Source organism: Balaenoptera ricei, chromosome 20 (genome assembly GCF_028023285.1).
Source record: "Balaenoptera ricei isolate mBalRic1 chromosome 20, mBalRic1.hap2, whole genome shotgun sequence".
In the NCBI taxonomy this organism is placed as follows: Eukaryota; Metazoa; Chordata; class Mammalia; order Artiodactyla; family Balaenopteridae; genus Balaenoptera; species Balaenoptera ricei.
This window is the reverse complement of record NC_082658.1, coordinates 1,954,131-1,972,941: the sequence shown is the minus strand read 5'-3', so window position 1 is coordinate 1,972,941 and position 18,811 is coordinate 1,954,131. Positions and strand designations below refer to the sequence as shown.

Sequence of the window (18,811 nt, the reverse complement as noted above, 5' to 3'; positions counted from 1 at the left end):
TTGCTTGGAGTCACTCAGCTATAATTAATGGACTGCACACCTAGGTTCCTAAGCAGATCTCAATACAGTAATGTGCTGTGTCATGTTAAATATGACATTTCCACACTCAGAGCAGGGACAGGTCCCAAGGCACTGTAAGATCCTAAACATGGAAGATTATATTTACAGGCATTCCTATTTTAGCATTAAGTGCTTTCATGCCGGTGGTTAAAGTCACATTCTAAATTTCATTACGTGTGGAGTCCTGGAAGAACAGCTCGAAAAAGGACCGCGTGCAGGATGTGTGCTGCAGTCAGCTGTTGGACTTGGAAAGCCACAAACAGCAGTAACAATAAGAGCTACTGGCTAGTCAGGGCGTACCATACACAACGCCAGTCGCTGTGATCCGTCCTTCACTGGCATCATCAATTAAATCCTTTGATTCTGGGAATACCATGATTGTCCCCATTTTAGAGATTTGGAAATTCATGCTCCAGGAGGTTAGGTTTCTCGGGCAAGGTTGCAAAGCTCATCAGTGGCCCCCGGCTGTACCGTCCCGGTCGTAAGCAGGCACTCTGCGCCAACACACCTGCTCCCCTAACCCACGCCAGAGCTTGTTAACAGCACAAAATGGCACTTAACCCAGTAGACCCGATGCCAAAATCACGGGAGAAATCAGGCAGCGACCGCAAAGGGCTTTTTGTTATGATTCAGACCGCCGACTCCTCCCGGTGGCGACCCTCCGTACACGCACCCCCCAAAGTAGGCTCTCCCGAGTTTCTCACATCAGAAGCACATTCTCCGAACCCAATGCAGGGAGCGGCTGGTGCCAGAGTCGGCAGGGGGACGCGGAGAATAAGGCTTTCTGCTTCCGAGCAGTTCTCAAAGAGGCCCTGGGGACGTGAGGTGGACACCAGGCGGGCGAGTCTGTGCCCCCGCGGGCTCCGAAACGCCTGGGACCCGACACACGGCTTTGTCCCCGTGACGAGCTCCTTACTGAGGTTCCCGAGCATCATCTGCTGAGCCCCCTGTGACCCTGGGGTCCGGGACTCCGGGACGAGGGGCACGCACCCCCTCGACGTCCGGGTCCCTCGCCCACCGGAGCTCCCCGCGAGTTCTGCAGCCTGGCACCCGTGTGGACGTCGCCTCCCGCTTGGCGGGGAGGATGCGCGCGCGCCCCGGGCCGGGGATGCTGACTCAGCCCGGCTGCTCGCCCACATCCCTCGCGCGCAACGCGATGCTGTCGCTTCTGCAGCAAAGGGGGGAAAGCAAAGCGCCCGTGGCAGCCGGCCGCGAGCTTCCTAGGGCCCACACCCCCCCCCCAAGGGAAACCGCTGGGGTGCGCGAGTTGACGAAATCGGGGGAAGCGGGCACGAGAGGAGGAACTCGGGGTCCGCGGCGCTGCGCGCGCAGCTCACACCCGAACTGGAAGGAACCTGTTCTGCCCGGGGCGGGCGCAGAGCCGCCGCAGCCGGGAGCCCAAGCCCTCCGGGCGCGGGCGGGGCCGGCGGGAAGGGAGGCGGCCCGGGGACCCCGCACGTCCGGCCGGACGTGTCCGCAGAGTGGGTGCCGGCGCGCCCCGCTTACAGTGCGGCCGAGCGCCTGGGTCCGGTCGGGCCAGGCGCGCCAGGATGCGCGGGGCCGGGGCGGGTGGGGGGCGGCCCCACGGGACCCCACGGCCGGTCTGGGGTCTGGCACGGCGAGGCCGTTACCTTCCGTGACCCGCGACCCGGGCCCTGGGCGGGCGCGGGCCCGGCACGGCCTCGTCCACGTGGGCCGGCGCGCGCACGCCGGGCCGGCCCCCTCCTTGGCGGCGCTCCGCGCTCGCAGCACATGGTCGGCGGCGCGCCCCCGAGGCCGGCGGAGACCGGCTGCAGCCGGTATAGGATAAGCGATAGGCAGCGACGCGGGGCCGGGGCGCGGACGGCGGCACGCACGGCTATAGGCGCGGCGCGGCGCGGCGCGGGCGGCGGGGAGGGGGGCGGGGGGCGCGGCGCGGGGGCCCGAGGCGCGGGAGCGGGCGGGGGGCCGGAGCCGGGCGCGGCGGGGCGGGCGCCCGGGGCTCGCCCGCCGGAGCCAACTTGCCCTAGGCTCGGGCCCACGCCCTAAGGGGTTAATCCTCTCTCGTGTTCCCGAGCGGCTTATAAGGAGGGGGCGGCCTGGCCTCCGCCTTATTGGGAGCCTTTTGGGGTTTATTCTCTTCCCTTCTAACTTGGTGAGTTGGTTTTATCATTTTACATGTTTAAAAGTTTGATGGTGGGGTGTGGGTGGTTTTTTTTTTTTTAAGCTATGTTGGGAGCTTTTGGGGGCTGGTGGGGGGGTAGGTTGGAGGGAGGAAGAGGAAACCACTTAACTGCTTAACATTTTGGATAGGTTATTTCCCCGAATCTTCTCTGACAGTTGGGAATGCCCGGGTCCACCGGGATGGCGCGCTCTCACCAGTGCGGGCAGCCGAGAGTTGCCTGTCGGTGGCCCGGGTACAGTCGGTGTCCGGAAAACACGTAAAGGCAGGTTTGGCCTTTGGGTGCCCCCCGGCCCAGGCGAGGGGCTCCGGGCTGTCGGGCGAGGGGGGCGCCGCGGTGAGCCCCCTGCATGGATTTTCCGCATGAAGTTGCCCGCGCGTCACAGGAGCGAAATGTCAGAGGTACCGTCCCCAGGCTCGCGCGCGCGCGCGCGCAGGGCGACCCCGCAGACAGCGCCAGGGAAAGCGGGGTTCCCGGCCTCCCCACGCCTGACACACGCACCCGGGGCGGCCGACGGGGAGGCAGGCATGTCCCCGCCGAGAGCAGCTCGTCCACCTTGACCGTCAGGGCCGTCAGCGGCTGACGGCTGGTCCCGCTCAACTTCCAAGGTTCCCAGGGCTGCCAACCACGGGAAAGCGCCCGGGTAGCTGAGCGGCGCTGTGGCCAGGGAGGATGGTTTTGCAGAGGAAATGGGTTATTTCCTTCTGTTTCTTTTTTAAACTAGACCGCCACACTCTCCCAGCAGACAGGTGATAGAAGTTTGTTAGGTGGCATGTAACATGTCACCAAACACGGGGGGCGTCAGTCTTAGAGAAAAGCTCCCCGGAGCCAAGCGGGGAAGAGCAAGCAATGACACCTTGTCATCCTGGAAGCTGGTTTTGTTTGCTCGGTTATAGACACACCAAGCCAGCTCTTTCTCAAAGGAGACGGTTTCTACCCCGGGGAATGGGATTTCTCGGTAATCTTATTATTTTGCAAATCATACTAAGTGGATTGGGTGGAGGGTCTTGTTTGCAAAAACAATCCCAAGTGCTATGCAGAGATCTCGAAGTGATGCATCTGCCCATGTCCAAGCACCAGTCCCTGTCACTGGGCGGGGGGGGGGGGGCGATCAACAATACATCCTGCCTGGTGGATACAGAAATACCTCTTCTCATCATTAAGAGTGTCCAAGATAGTTCCAGTATGTATATAAACAGTGCAGCCAAGTGGAAAAGCTCCTTCTCTATGAGAACCACCAACCCTGAGTTTTCCTTCTGTGGTTTCCCAAAAAGGACTTTGCTCGGTGGAACTCCTGAGGACGACACTTAAATGAGGGGTTAGGTTTCTACATCACGATCTTGTAAAAGGGGGGGTGAATCGGTGCTCTCCAGGGATTCAGAGCAGCTGAGGCTGCCGTCCAGGTTAGGTTTGGGGGTTTTGTTTTTTGTTTTGTTTTTTTAAAATAGAGAACTGAAGTGAGCTTCACCTAAATACAGACTGGTTTTGACAACTAGGGCTGGAAACAACTTGTCGAAAGCTGTTCTCCAGGCTACGCCTTTAAGAAGAATGGCGATTGGCAGTGGCTCGCTGAGGCTTTGTTCACACCAGCCACACCAGCAGCTGCCACCGCTGCCCACCCAGAGCCTGCGTTTTGAACCCTGCTCTGACCTGACCCTGGACTGGCACGCTGACGGTCTATCACAGTCCAGTATTTTGCGTCCTTCGTGCCTCCAGGGGACAGCTTTTCTCAAGAAATCAAATCGCAGAGGGAGTCCCAGCTACAGCAGATTCCCAAGCCTTGGCAGGATTCTCGTTTATTTAAGATTAGACAACCAAATGCTCATAGGAAGTCACTCCAAACGACCCAGTGCATTTTGTCCGTTCTGCTTCCTTTGGGAGAACATTAGGGGGAAGGCGACACGGTTGCCAGGAACCCCCGCTCCGAGTCGCAGCATTTCACCCTCCAGACCTCCGTGTCTCACCCCTGCTCGTAGTGGATGAAACTCAGGAACAAAGTCATTTCCCCATGAGGGTGCAGCCAGTTAATGGTAAATAGAGATTCAACAAATAACGCACAAGGGCCTCACGAAGACAGACCTGTGGACCTTGCGTCAAAGGACTCAAAAATGAATTGAGAAAGATGAAAGGGTAACTTGGAGCAAGTGGGGGTCAAAGGCTATCAGAGAAATGTAGATTTTTAGGGCAGGCAGAGATCTGAGATCACCTCCGTCTAGTTCAACTCCCTTGTTCACCTCTTGACACTGAAAATCAAGGAGCAAGGTGATTCTCCCAAGGCTGTGGGGTCGCTCCTCGCTTGGCTATATCCCCACACAGTAAAACGAATATCCCATCCCGTCACGTCAGAGAAATTCACATGCCCATAAAACCAAAACAGATTATTTCCATGTTCTGGAATTCTTAGAGCCTTTGAAGCCACAGGCCTTTCTCTCTTTCGTTTGTAGAGGCCAACCCGTTAGTTAAGCCAGTCGGCCTGCTGAGGGGATGGCAGAAAGGAAAGAGTCCAGGGGAAGGATTTATTCTGCAAGCAGGGACTTCCTCACTTGACGACTGGGTTTTAGGAGGCTAGAGCCGTGCATTGCTTCAGGAGCGCCCCAAGACGAATACTTTGTTTAGTGAACTTTTATTGAGCACATACTATGTGCCAGACACACTGCCAGGCACTGGGTCTGGAAAGAGCTGCCGACTGCCCTGTGTGCAAGGCGTCCTCAACCCTATGTTACAGAAACCTGGTTCTTCTATTATCATTCTGTATTGTGATCTTCAAAGCTCAATATACCAGGGCATAGGATGCTTTAGGATGATGAAGGCGTAAACTTGGGAGTATCAGTAGGTTCTGGGGTGTCATCTTTCTTTTATGATGATCCCAGTAAAACAATAAAAAAGCTGTCCTCCCCAAACCTAAGAATGCAGGTGAGAGTTATATTTGGATCTAGCTCCAGGGGAGTAGCCCAGATGTAAAGTTTAAAGAAACAAAGGAATTGGAACACCCAGAAGGAGCTCAGAGAGTAAACAGAAGGAAAGCAGTCAGACAGCTGCCATCTTCGAGCCAGCTGTCCTAGATCGGATCTAACCAACGTCCGGCTCCTTTACACCCACGTCTGCAAGAACCACCTGGCACTTGCACTTTCTTCCCGGCTCCCAGCTCTCCTTGGGCCAGTAGGTTTAACCTGAGCAATCAGGTGGTTGAGAACTCAGTGCTGAATACCGAAGTGTCAGCTGCCAAAGCTGGGGGAGCTTTAAGGATTCCCAAAGCCAACCTCTTCATTTGACGAGTGAGGCACTCTGGCCCAGAGAGGTGCAGTGACTTTCTCCGGGTCACACAGTGACGTGGTGAAAGAGTCCTCACAATCTCTATAGGAAACGTCCCCTCCCTGGGCTTCAGAATGTTGTTCTGCATCCTAATACAGCGGGGCCCCGGGGAGACAGGAGATCAGATGCTGGACCATTTCGGTCCAGTCCCTTCCCCTCTTTGGGGGTCGGTTTCCCCATTTTGCAAAATGAGTGGGATTTTACAAAGAGGAGATGGACCCAGATGGGCTCCAAATCCCATTTTGGTTGTAACATTCTGTAATTCTAACTCCACCCACCCCGGGGCCTCCAGCCCCACCCATCTTGCACATTCAAACCACCAACGGCAACAGGCAAAGAAAGAGAGAGATGGGCACCCATCACCAGAACTGAGGCGCTGGCCTCACCCAGGGCCTTCTGATAGTAGGAAACCTCGTCTTTGTACAAAAACTGCAGTCTAGTCTTGATCCTCTAAAATGCAACCCAACAGAAAGATTCTGTGTCTTGGTCCTGCAGTGATTTTAGGCTAGAGAGGGCTTCTGTTTGTCTCTTTGGGGCCTTTATCAATTTTAGCCCAATGTGTTTTTATTCAGGTTGGCCCCGAGCCCTCTCTTAAAATGCTAAGATCTTATGGGCACCGTTCTGCGTCAGATCGTGCCAATGTGGCCTTGGACTTAGTCGCCACTGCTTGTCAGAAATGTCCTGAGCTCCGGGAGGACATGGCTGAATGGTTTTAAAATGTGATGGGATTTCAGTCTTAAGGTTCCTTATCATTATCATCAACAAACAATTTCATCCATGGAGGCAGAGGCCATCTCTCTATTTTCACTGTCCCCCCTAGCGTAGGCCCTGGCACCCAGCAGTTACTTTGTTGGAAAGAATTAATTAAAGCTGTGTGCAAGGTACCTGGGGCGGGGGGGAAGGGATGCAAAGAGAAATAGGCCCCAGATTTGTTTTCCGTGAGCTTACAATTTAACTGAGCAAATAGGATAAACGCATGCAAGTAAACAGTACCCCGTTATTAAAGGGTGCCTGTCACGTGACAAGGGCTCCTTCGGTTGGTTGAGCGGATCAGAGGAAGCCTGTAGAGCAGGAGGGTGTGACGGAGCAGGCCCTCATGGGCGCCAGCTGGAGGGGGGCCTCCAGCCTTGGGAAGGGGCATGGCCACAGGCAAGGTGGCTGGCCAGGCAAGTGACAGAGCAGGAAGAATGAAGGCTGCCGAGATCCGTGGGGGGCAGGGGCTCCCAATTAGGAAGGACTTTGAAAGTCAAGCTGAGCTCGTGGATTCTGTCCTTCAGAAAGAGGAAAGCCACTGAAAAAGTCCGAGCAGAAAAATGTAGCATTTCAGAAAGACTAATCGTACCAGACAGTTGAGAGACCAGTGAAGGAGTCTTGGGCTTCCAAGGCGAAGCTCAAAGGAGTGGCCCAGTAGGGGCGGCGAGATGGGAGGGTGACCTGAGCTGTGGACTCCCCCCCGCCCTCCCCCTCCTTCCCTCCTACCCCGCTCCCTAGGGCTGAACACGGTTCCAAAGCCAACACCGGCATGTACTTTTTTTTTTTTCCTTCTCAATCTTAAGCCCACTACCGTTGTCAGCTCCTCTGCCCCAGCTGCCTCATCTTGGGAGCAAACTTTGAAAGTCTTAACGGAGGAGGGGACTTGGGAAAACCTCAGCTGCTGGAGGGCTCGGGGTTCCCGTGTTAAATCAGCCGCTTTCCGTGTTGGGAACATGAATGACAAACTGGTGTGTAATTGTTACCCTACACCCAGAGCCACTTAAGTGCTCTTCCCACCTTTGCCCTCAGCTCTCAGGCATGACACGTTGACACACATCAAAATGCAGAGGCCTTTGCTGCAGGGAGCATAGCGTCTTAAAGCATCTTATGCCCTATTTATGCAACCAAATAGCCAACAGAGAGTAAAAAGTGAGTATACAGTCCTTTCAGAGTACTAGGCTACCATGCTATCAATAGGCTGAACAATATGAAATTAGGTCAGATTTGCTGCTTTGTAAGATTCCCAGAGCAGATTCCGAATACTGGATCCCCGTATCAGAAACTGGAAAGTCTACTGGCTAGATGAGGTTTTGTCCTGTTATTTCTCAATTGCTCTCCATTTTCAATAAAACCTGCCTTAGTATGTGAGCACGACAACTCGCGGCTAGGCCACGCACGCATCCTGAAAGTTCACCTGGATACAACTGCATAATCGTAGAGAATTCTTAAACTCAAGGTGCATTGCCATTAAGAGCGCGGAGACCACAGACTCATTTGTTATTTATAGGTATTAATTTTTAGTTGGGTTAAAAACACACATCACTATTTCAAAGTGTATGTAATTGCAGAGGCTTTGAAAATGTCCGCGTTTTATGCGCTTAAGCCCGCCGCAGAAGCCTTAAACGACCCTGCCTCCAGTGTTAAATATTGTTTCCCCTTAGTGGCAATACGGCACAGGGATCTGATGTTCTGATGTTTGTTGCAACCTGAATGGAAAAGCATAGCGAGGTCAGGAGTAACTTGGTTTAAGTTCCCTGGCTGTCCAGACCCCGCAAATTGGTAGTGCCTTATTTGGTCACTATATCCTAGAGTACTGGTCCTGTGTGGAGAAATTCCATTTCTCATACACCACGTGGTGACTGACTTTGAGGAACTCATTCATGCTAAACCAACACCCTGAAGACAGAATCCCCAAATTTTAATTTGTAGCCACATTCCGTTCCCGTAGGTACAGCCATATGGGACTCCAGACCATAATCAGAATGTTGCTGAGTAGGAAGTAGGATGGTCTGAATGACCAGGGGCATCAAGCAGAGATGCAGGACGTCTCCAGCACTTAGCTGCCCCCTGCAAGGTGGCCTCTGAGCCTCTCTCTTCCTAGGCTTCATTTCTTTTTTTTTTTTTTTTTTAATTTATTTTTATTTATTTATTTTTGGCTGTGTTGGGTCTTCGTTTCTGTGCGAGGGCTTTCTCTAGTTGCGGCAAGCGGGGACCACTCTTCATCGCAGTGCACGGGCCTCTCACCATCGCGGCCTCTCTTGTTGCGGAGCACAGGCTCCAGACGCGCAGGCTCAGTAATTGTGGCTCACGGGCCTAGTTACTCCGTGGCATGTGGGATCTTCCCAGACCAGGGCTCGAACCCGTGTCCCCTGCATTAGCAGGCAGATTCTCAACCACTGCGCCACCAGGGAAGCCCTAGGCTTCATTTCTGATCCACATTCCTTACGGTCAATTCAATCTTCCTTTACCTAACTTGTCTTCAGGTTCAAGGTCAGCACTGATCCTTGGTCTGGTGGCCATTCTTTGTCCTCCAAAGTGCCTCTAAATATTCTGCCCAGATTCTTTATGTTTTTTTTTGGTTAGTTTTTCCATTTAACTGCCATAGCTTGGAAGTCTTCCTTCCCAGAATCTTTAGGGGCTCCATATACAATACAAACATAGTTAGTTCATTAGATAGATAGATAGATAGATAAGATGGATAGATAAAATGATAGATGACAGAGACAGATAATGATATAAATGTGATGATAGATAAAAGATGACATAGATGTATAGATAGATAGATACTATTATTCAAAGACTTTATACTAACTGCACATGATTTAAATATTCATCAACCTAAGAAATGTAGTAAGTAGTTCTCATCTGTTATGTTGAGTATTAGAATCATCCACCCTCATGCCATTGCTGGTCTAATTTTTTTTTTTTTAACTTTTTCTTTTAGATTAAGAATGACCCAAAAGAAATCACAGCTTTGTTCCAGAGCCAATGTTTATACTCAAGTGCCTGATGGAGGATGGGGCTGGGTGGTAGCTGTTTCTTTTTTCTTCGTTGAAGTCTTCACCTATGGCATCATCAAGTCATTTGGTGTCTTCTTCAATGACTTAATGGACAGTTTTGATGAATCCAATAGCAGGATCTCATGGATAATATCCATTTGTGTGTTTGTCTTAACATTTACAGGTTAGTACATCTTCCAGCTTAAGAGCTATATAAGCATATGCCTCTTTCAGTCTGCCTAATTATGTAAGAGGCGCTGAAGGAAAAAGTCTGCTTGCCAGACTTGACTGCCTTCATTTAATGCACATGTGTTAAACACCTACTGTATGCACTCTCTTAGGATACTGTAGATTATTTTGAGGACAATAGCAAACCCCGGTTCAATGGGAATGTGGTCATTTCCTAAAGAAGCAGCATTAAAAGTTCTTGGCATCCTGGGTCCTGGTCTCGTAAAAACAAGCTGAGGAAACAGGTTGGGAACATGAAAATGTGGCTACATGAAGAAGAAAGATGGAAGGTGTAAAAGGGTATATGGGAAAACTACCCATATTGTCCAGAGAGGATATTCTGAATTCCAAACACCTGTTTCCCTAAAGGACTTCACTGGCTAATCAGTGTGCCCAGCTCCCAGATCCAACAGCATCAGATGAATGGGGTTGTAGTATAATTCTTAACATTCTAATTTTCACTTGGTCCCATTCAGACCTAATTCAACACATCTCTGAGGTCTCATGACGGTTCATCCATCTGTCAGGGGCCGCGCCAGGGTCTTCTGAGAAAGCAAGGCCATTGAACTTACCGCTGACAGTTAACGGGGCTGAACTTCAGCTTCCCTAACTTTACCCTAATATCCTGTCATGGAACCATTGCCTCTGAAGTTTTCTAAGCCTGTCTTTAAAGGTACTTAGTTTTCAGCCCTATACTGTCTCACAAAGGTAGCTCCATTGTTCTTTGCTACCGGGTAAAGTCAGAATTTCTCCCGTTAGCCCTGATACTCTCTCCTACACGGTTCATGGAAGTACTCCTAGTTCCGGTTTGAGTATTAAGATACTTAATTTCTTAATTGGCAGGATGTTTACTTTCATGGAAAGATAACTTACATGAATTAGAACCAAAATTTTACATTTGGTAACCAAAATAAAACGAAAATCCCAAAGCTGAACTTTTAGCCGTTTTCTAACCAAAGATAATATAGTCAACAAGAAATTTCCAGCTAATACTATTATACCAGAAGATAATTGTTCTTCATGCTGTTATTCTAGTCATTAATGCCTTGAGTCTACACACTGCCTAAAAATGATCCTAGTGATTTCATTATTCGCTATATTAATATATTAGTTTACATTCAACTCACATAAGAGATAGGTATGCACCAACCCCAACAAAATTCTTCCTCCCCCCAACTCTGGAGGGTTCCCTTATCTCATTGTACTCAAGGCGGTATCAGTGGGAACCTAAGTAGCATCTAACTAGGAAGCTCATCTTCCAGATTTAAATGTCCTGGAGGATACAGAGCACAGAAGCTACGCCAATTGTAATTCATCAGCCACTTTGAACTATCTATCCCATAGCTAGCCTCCTTTTGGTATGCATAACAGAATTCACCATACTTTCATACCATTTGCAAAAAAGTCAAATGGAACTTAGCTGGAATTTGACCCTAAACGGAGCCTTTTAAAAAAAAATCCAAAGCAGCGAGTATAGAAAGAAAAAAAAAAAAAAGCCTCGTACAATCACAGGAAAAGCCCATTTTTATTACAGAATAACATAAATTTAATGCATATCCAATTTTATAGGGGCTCCTGGTGAGTCAAAATCTTTCATCGGAGACGAAAGATATGTTTTATACTATGACTCTTGATTTCTCTTCAAGGAGCCCCCAAAATATATTGTCCAGCTTGTGCAAATAGTAAAATAAGTCCTGAACTGACTTAAGGAACCATTGCACAAAATGTATTCTGTATCTTACATCATCACCTCCATGTTCAAGGCTTAAAAGATGGAATCTTACCATGGACTCACGGACACAGAGAACAGACGTGTGGTTCCCAAGGGGGAGGGGGAGGGATGGGGAGGGAGGGTGGGGTGAGCAGGTGCCAATGAGTGTATACAGGATGGAGAAACAGCAAGGCCCCACTGTGTAGCACAGGGAACTGCATTCCACATCCTGGGATAAACCATACGGGAAAAGAATATTTTTAAAACACGAGTGTATATACACGTATGTATAACTGAATCACTCGGCTGTACGCCCGAAACTAACACAACGTGGTAAACCAACTACACTTCACTAAACGTTAGAAAATGTAAAATTAAACAAGATGGAATCTTAGGGTATATGTAGAGCTGATTCACTCTGTTATACAGCAGAAACTAACACACCATTGTAAAGCAATTAAACTCCAATAAAGATGCTAAAAAATTTTTTTAAAAAAGGAGTCCTAGGGAGGCTAAGCCTTTTGCCTCTGGGAGCTGAGACCCCGTTTTGCTCTTTCTGCAGCTCCTGTGTCCACTGTCCTGAGCATTGGGTTTGGACACCGTCTGGTGGTGATGGTCGGGGGGCTGCTGGTCAGCGTGGGCATGGTGATCGCCTCCTTCTCACAGAAGGTCTACCATATGTACATTGCCATCGGCATCATCTCTGGTAAGCACTTCTCCTGGGCTCCCTCATTCTCCAGAGACTTAGCTTCTAGAACAAGGGGGGGGGGGGAGGGAATCAAATCCAAAGTGTATTTCTTTCTCCCTTTCTCTTTTTTTCTTTAAAATTAATAACGTCCCAGCTCAGTCGTTTTGAACTGGGCTGTATGGGCTCCAGGTATTCCCCTGGGAACCTCTTCTCAATGCCCAGGACTTTCTGATTTTTTTTTTTTTTTTAATATTTACCAATGAGAAAGAGAACTTCTCTTTTGTGATAGTTTGCAGCCAAAAGACATCATTTTCACAAAGTAAGGTTTGAATTTCTTTAGCTGAGATTTCCCAAGTCGGGCTGTGAGGATCCTGAGCTGTAGGGGAGGGGTCTGTGCTGGACTTATTCTTAGGGGTCTGAGAAAACTTTTTTCCCTTTCGAAACACTTTAAATCTTTTCATATATTTCTACACATACCAAAACTCATTTATTTCCAAATAGAAGTCATGTATAAAAACTATATTCGATAAGAGTTCTGTCCATTGTGGATTATATAAATTTGGGGGGAAAAAATTGCAGAAAAGTAGGGGAAAAAAAAAAGAAAACAGGTTTGTTTGTTTTTTTAACTCCTAGCTTTCCAAAACAGCTCTTGCAGTTTCCCCAGACCTCTGATGAAACCTGTTTTTTTTTTTTTTTTTTTTTTGCTCCAGCACTATTTTCCAGAATGAATTTCTGGGCTCCCAGAACTTATCATTTTAAATATGAACACAAAAATCCCAGATCTTTGAATGCATTCTTCTAGCATCAATGAGGATGTGGTCCTTTCTATCGTTTTTGACTTTCCATCACAGGTCTGGGATACTGCTTTAGCTTTCTCCCAACTGTCACCATTCTGTCACAGTACTTTGACAGAAGACGCTCTGTGGTCACGGCTGTTGCTTCTACAGGAGAATGTTTCGCTATGTTTGCTTTTGCACCAGGTAAGTGGATGACTACGGTCTACGTGTTCACGTGAACTAGCTCTTCTTGCTACACTAACTTTTGCCAACCGTCAGTTAATAGATTGACAGCTTCGACTGCGTGCAGAAGGAAAGGTTAATTGTCTTCTCTTCTCCAGCACATTTTCAGGATCTGTCTTCCCTAACCCCGATTTTAGGAATTCAAACATTTTCATACTGGTCCAAGTTTACATAAATAGGAATATACAATGGCACATATTCAGTGGTAAGGCTTGAAACAGCCATTCCAAAATAGATGATTTAATGATTTCGGATTGTTCCTATTATTCTATTTCTCTCCTTGGTCAAAAGAGCCATATTCACTGCGGCTTTAAATTGTGCTAGTAAAGTCCCTTTCGTTAACCGTGTGTGGATAATCTCACAGGGAGATTTTTATCCCTGGTTTATTTCCCTATCTTAACGAGAACCTGTGAATTTCACTAGCCAGTGGTAGACAAATCACCTTGGAGACAGATTAACCTCTTACTCTGCCGTTTCTTGGTGAATGTGTCAGTGGATCACGGCAGATTTGTTCAAAGGAGATACGTGTAGTAGTATTTCGGGGTGACATGTCATGTCTGAAGCTTTTCAGATAGTTCAGAAAAATTAATGTATGCTTGCCTATAAATAGGCAGACAGAGGAAAATGTTAACTGTTGAAATTCACTGAAGTGCGGGCAGGCAGGCAGGTATCATTCTTCGCACTTTTCCGTCCGTTTGAAATTTTTCAGAACAAAACATTGAGGGGAGAATCAGTGGCGTGTGAACGCCCTGAAGGTAGAAACTGCATCTAGGTCGGCTTTGTTCCCTAGCACATCCCTGGCACCTGGTAGGCAGGCACTCAAGGAACGTGAATTGGAGAAAAGAAGAGCAGACCGATCATTGCCAGAGGCGGGGAAAGCACTTTGAAATACCCAAGCCTGAAAGACTTTGCAATTCTGAGCTTTCCATATTAACAGGGGGAAAAGAGGTGTGAGCAAAGCATGCTACAAAGGTAAATGGAGACCCCCTGCCCCGGAATTCGGGGCTGTCTTGTTAAGCTGATCTTCTTTCTAGGGAACCAACTTACCATGTCTCTTATACCTGACTGTCAGCTCTCAGAGAATGAGAATCTAGTGAAATGAAATTCTAATGAACATCATTTCACCTCTGTGGGATGATGACGAAAATTCCTGAAGGTCTCGTGGGGCCTGCATTATCCTATTGTCACTAGGGGGCTTGAAGCCCCCTTTGGCCTGACACCCCTCAACCCCCAGAGGACCCCAGCCAGGGTCCAGTCCTCCCCTCCGGGCTGCCTCTGGGCTGGCAGGAAGGTAGTTAGAACATTCCACAAAGTAGAAAGCGGAGAACTGTAGCAATATAGTTACTGCACAGGACTGTACTGTATCCACAAAATAAGTGTCTTAATTCCAGGATAATCCTATGAGCTTTTAGATTCTTAGTTTATCTTCTCCTTCATCTGTTACTACTAAGGGTTGAAGGAGTGGATGGAGAACGATCTAGCTCAGAGGGTGGAAATTCTATTTTGAAGAGGCCAGAGAAGAAATATTTCAGGCCTCATGGACAAGTCCTTGTCGGATCCACTCATCTCTGCGGTGACAGCACAGAAGCAGCCGTAGACGACATTAAAGAATGATCTCGGCTGTGTTCTAGTCAAGGTTTATCATCCAGAACAGGCAGCGGGGGTTGGATTTGGCCCGCAGACGGCTGTCTGCCGAACCTCGACGTGGGTCACGGACTTAGTTCATCTCTTGAGTCTCTGCCTGGCGGAAGGCACCCACCAGAGCTCTTTCAGAGGCCTGGGCTGAAAACGTGTATCTCTACTCATCCTTACGCACCTTCCTCCTTCTCGAGTCCTAACAGCCCCCAAACCTAGAAGAAAGGGTAGTGCCTGTCGACTGCATTCCCACGGCCGAGTAACTTTTGTTTACCTGTTTCCCAGTCCGCGTTTCTTCTCGCTCTTCTCCCCCCCCCACTCCCCCCACCCCCGGGTCTGGAGTTCGTTTCTGACCTTGGCTTTTCTTTCTCCTTCGCTCCTGCCCACCCAAGCCATCACGGCCCTGAAGGAGACCATCGGCTGGAGGTACAGCCTCCTCTTCGTGGGCCTCCTGCAGCTCAACCTCGTGGTCTGCGGGGCGCTGCTCAGACCCATCATCATCAGAGGACCCGGGACCCCCAAAACCACCGCCCACGAAAATCGGAAAGAAGCGCAATACATGCTTGAGAACGAGAAAACCCGCACCTCGATAGATTCCATTGACTCAGGAGTAGAACTAACTACCTCACCTAAAAGCGTGCCTGGTCACACGACCGTAGAGCTCGAGCCCACGGCCGACCTGCAGCAGATCCTGGGCCAGCCCGGCTGCACGCCCGGCCGCCAGAAGGCCCCGCTGCTGGACTTCTCCGTTTTGAAAGAGAAAAGTTTTATCTGCTACGCGTTTTTCGGTCTCTTCGTCACCCTGGGGTTCTTCGCCCCGTCCTTGTACATCATCCCCTTGGGCCTCAGTCTGGGCCTGGACCGGGACCGCGCTGCTCTCTTATTGTCCGCGATGGCGATCGCAGAAGTGTTCGGGAGGATCGGGGCTGGGCTGGTCCTGAACAGAGAGCCCATCCGCAAGATCTACATCGAGCTCATCTGCGTCGTCTTACTGACTGTGTCCCTGTTCGCCTTCACTTTTGCCACTGAATTCTGGGGTCTCATGTCCTGCAGCGTGTTTTCCGGGATTATGGTCGGGACGGTGGCGGGGACCCACATCCCACTGCTCGCTGAGGACGACGTCGTGGGAATCGAGAAGATGTCTTCAGCGGCTGGCGTCTACGTCTTCTTCCAGAGCATCGCGGGACTGGCTGGACCGCCCCTTGCAGGTAAGTTAAATACACAAAGTAAAACCCTTGTCTGCTATCCTTTTACAATACTTTACTTTTCCATGATGGTGTATCCCAGGATATTGAATATACTTCCCTGTGCTCTACAGGAGGAGCTTGTTGTTTGTCCGTCCTGTATCTAAGAGTTTGCACCTGCTCACCCCAAACTCCCACTCCATCCCTCCCCCATCCCCCTCCCCCTTGGCAACCACAAGTCTGTTCTCTCAACCACAAGTCTATGAGTCTGTTTCTGTTTCGTAGATGAGTTCATCTGTGTCACAGTTTAGATTCCACCTGTAGGATGCTGTCCTTTTATTAATGCCAGCTTCCTATTTGAGTCGAATGAAGAAAAAAACTATTGATTTTTATACTTGCAGAGAATTTTAGAGGTGTTGGGATAGAGATTACCCGAGCCACCTCTCTTGACTTAAATATGAGGAAAGTGAAAGCCAGAGAATGTCAGCCTACAGCCCAATGGTAAATCAGTGACCAAGTCAGGATTAGAACCTGGGTCTGCAGACCAAGCTGCCCGGGCTTTTTCTACCAGTTGGCCTTGAAAAATGCTTGGCGGGGGGAACACTTGGATTTCTGACCTCATTACCCTGACTTTTGGGATAACAGAACCAAGGGTCTTCCGTAAGCCAGCTTCCCTTCTAGGGAGGGGTTTTAGGGAACTGAACCTAGAGCTGCACTCTGCAGAGAACTTCACTCATCACTACAGAATATTTCCCTGTAGGAAGGACATAGGTTTGTTTTACATCTTAGCCCTGAAATAAGTCCTTGAGGTTATTGTGATTAGAAATCTTACTCCATGTGAAAAGATACCTGAAGTGAACTCGAGTGAAAATAATAGAGCTCTTTCCTCTTAGGAGAGGATGTCAGCTTTCCAAAGAAGTGGGCATCTCACCGTTCCCAAGTTTTAGATTGTCAACTAGGACAGATCAGCCCACGAAGAACATCTGAGTGACAGAATTTTCTCAGGTGCTAAGTAGGCTGTATGTTTGTCTACGTCTTCTCTCCCGTCTAGAAAAGACTCCTACCTTCCACGTGTTTTTTTCTTAAAAAAAAAAAAACAAAAAAACCCCAGACAGAACAAGGAAGGCAGAGAGCCTGAGAAGTGGCTGAGTCTGGGGGAGCCGGGGGGTGAGGTCTTCGTGGCTAACGTGCCGATGCTCCCGCAGGGCTGCTGGTGGACCAGAGCAGGATCTACAGCAGAGCCTTCTACTCCTGCGCGGCTGGGATGCTGGTGGCCGCTGTGTGCCTCGCCCTCGTGAGACCCTGTAAAAGGGGGCTGTGCCGCCGGCCCCGAGCCGGGGAAGGGAAGGCCGAGAGTCACCGTGCGAAAGCTTTACAAGACATCCCAGAAGACTTTCTTGAAATGGACCTGGGGAAGACTGAGCACAGAGCGCCTATGAAAACGGAGCCCGTGTGACACGCTTGTCATTCACACCAGCCTCCCTGGGGGCTGCAGAGGGTGGGGGACAGGGGACCCAGGGCAGCAGAGACGTGGACCACCCACCCGCTTTCCAGACTACACTCTAAAGGGAATGTATGCGTGAACACCACTACCAACATCCTTCTTTTTTTTCTTGTAAGTTTTCCTTTTCGCTTGTTTTTTAAGCCAAAACAAAAACCACTGAACACCCTTTCCGTACATCAACCTGGCTGTATTCAGTAGCAATACGAAGATGCACAGGACTCTCGGGTTCGCATTCCGGTTTTAAAAGAGTGACATGAATTGGCAAAGTGGTTTTAAGAGCTCTCACATGTGATAAACTACTATCTTGGAAAAGGACATATGGCCAAGGCCATTGAAATGAACTTGGCCATTCCAAAAAAAAAAAAAAAAAAGAATCTTACATCATTTAAAACATTTCTCATTTTCAGAAATATGAACAAATTGTTTAAAACCCTTTGAAAAATACTGAGGTTTCCATTAACAAATTAGGGCCTCTGAATTTTCCACATAGTTCATGGAAATGAAGTACAGTTTGAGACCAAACATTTGGCTAGTAAACGGAAATTTTAAAAATATATGTAACTTGAACTTCATAAATGTGAAGATGACCACTTCTTTTTATGGCCAGTCACTACCAGAAGTATTTCAATACAGAATACACAGCACAGCATTCAAAAATGTGTTTCCTATTCCTTTTAATTATTCAGAAATATGTGATTGTAGTGTCTTTAATTTAAACCACTATTTATTATTAAGTTATTCTAGAATGAATAAAGTAATCAAAAGAAAGAAAATCTGAGACATAAGCAGAATTTTTACCCCCTTTCTGCAATCCTTTACATGCCTGAAAGAATACTTCTTAACTTGTAATGTGACTCTCGTAAAAGGCCAAGTTGTAAGGATTCTTCAGTTTGATGAAAGACGACGTGCGTCATTTAAAGGGGGCCACAACGATGAGGAGCAAATAAATCGCCGTAGCTTTTTTAAATGGTTTGTTTTATCACCTAAGAATACTTGAGGATCTTCTTTGATCAGAATTATATTTCATTGAATTGTTGAAGCATTTCTGATTTTTTTTTTTTAATCTCACCGTTGAAGCATTTCTGTATTTCACGTGGGATAGCAGAGACATTTATTTTACCATCATGAGTTATATCCTATAAACCTTGATTGCTCTATGTTACCAGAGTTATCGGGGGAACTGGTCACTGTTTTTTTTTTTTGGAGTTACATTACATGTATAGTATTTCTCATGTGCACATTTTTCTGTAAAAGGGCAAGTATGAGGGTAACAGGTTGGCTACGTACTCATAATGTCCTGAATCTCACTTCACAGGTGACGGTCAGTACCGCTGCTCCATCTTTATTCATTTACTGTTAATTTATGACAACTCAGGGGGAAAAAAAATATAACAAGCCTAGTTTGCCTAGTTTGGTTACAGGTACACACAAGCTTGAATATTTCTCTGCACTGAAATGAAAGTGGCATAGTTCATCACCACCTGCTACGTTTTTGTATAGTGTTTGATCAGCCATAGAAATAGGACAATCTGTAAAACTTTGGGGAGGAGCTGGGG

The 18,811-nt window shown here is 48.5% G+C and overlaps 2 protein-coding genes across 3 annotated transcripts in view; one reads left to right on the top strand and one right to left on the bottom strand.

The window, feature by feature from the left end:
- The window catches only part of ARSG (arylsulfatase G), a 116,146-nt gene that overhangs the window by 85,387 nt on the left and 11,948 nt on the right, over positions 1-18,811 (bottom strand). The window lies entirely within an intron of this gene.
- On the top strand, positions 1,798-17,207 carry SLC16A6 (solute carrier family 16 member 6). Its single transcript, XM_059908531.1, has 6 exons — positions 1,798-1,859; positions 9,232-9,470; positions 11,788-11,931; positions 12,765-12,893; positions 14,960-15,775; positions 16,957-17,207. The coding sequence occupies exons 1-6, from the start codon at positions 1,813-1,815 to the stop codon at positions 17,205-17,207; spliced, it is 1,626 nt and encodes a 541-aa protein (XP_059764514.1). The 5' UTR covers positions 1,798-1,812.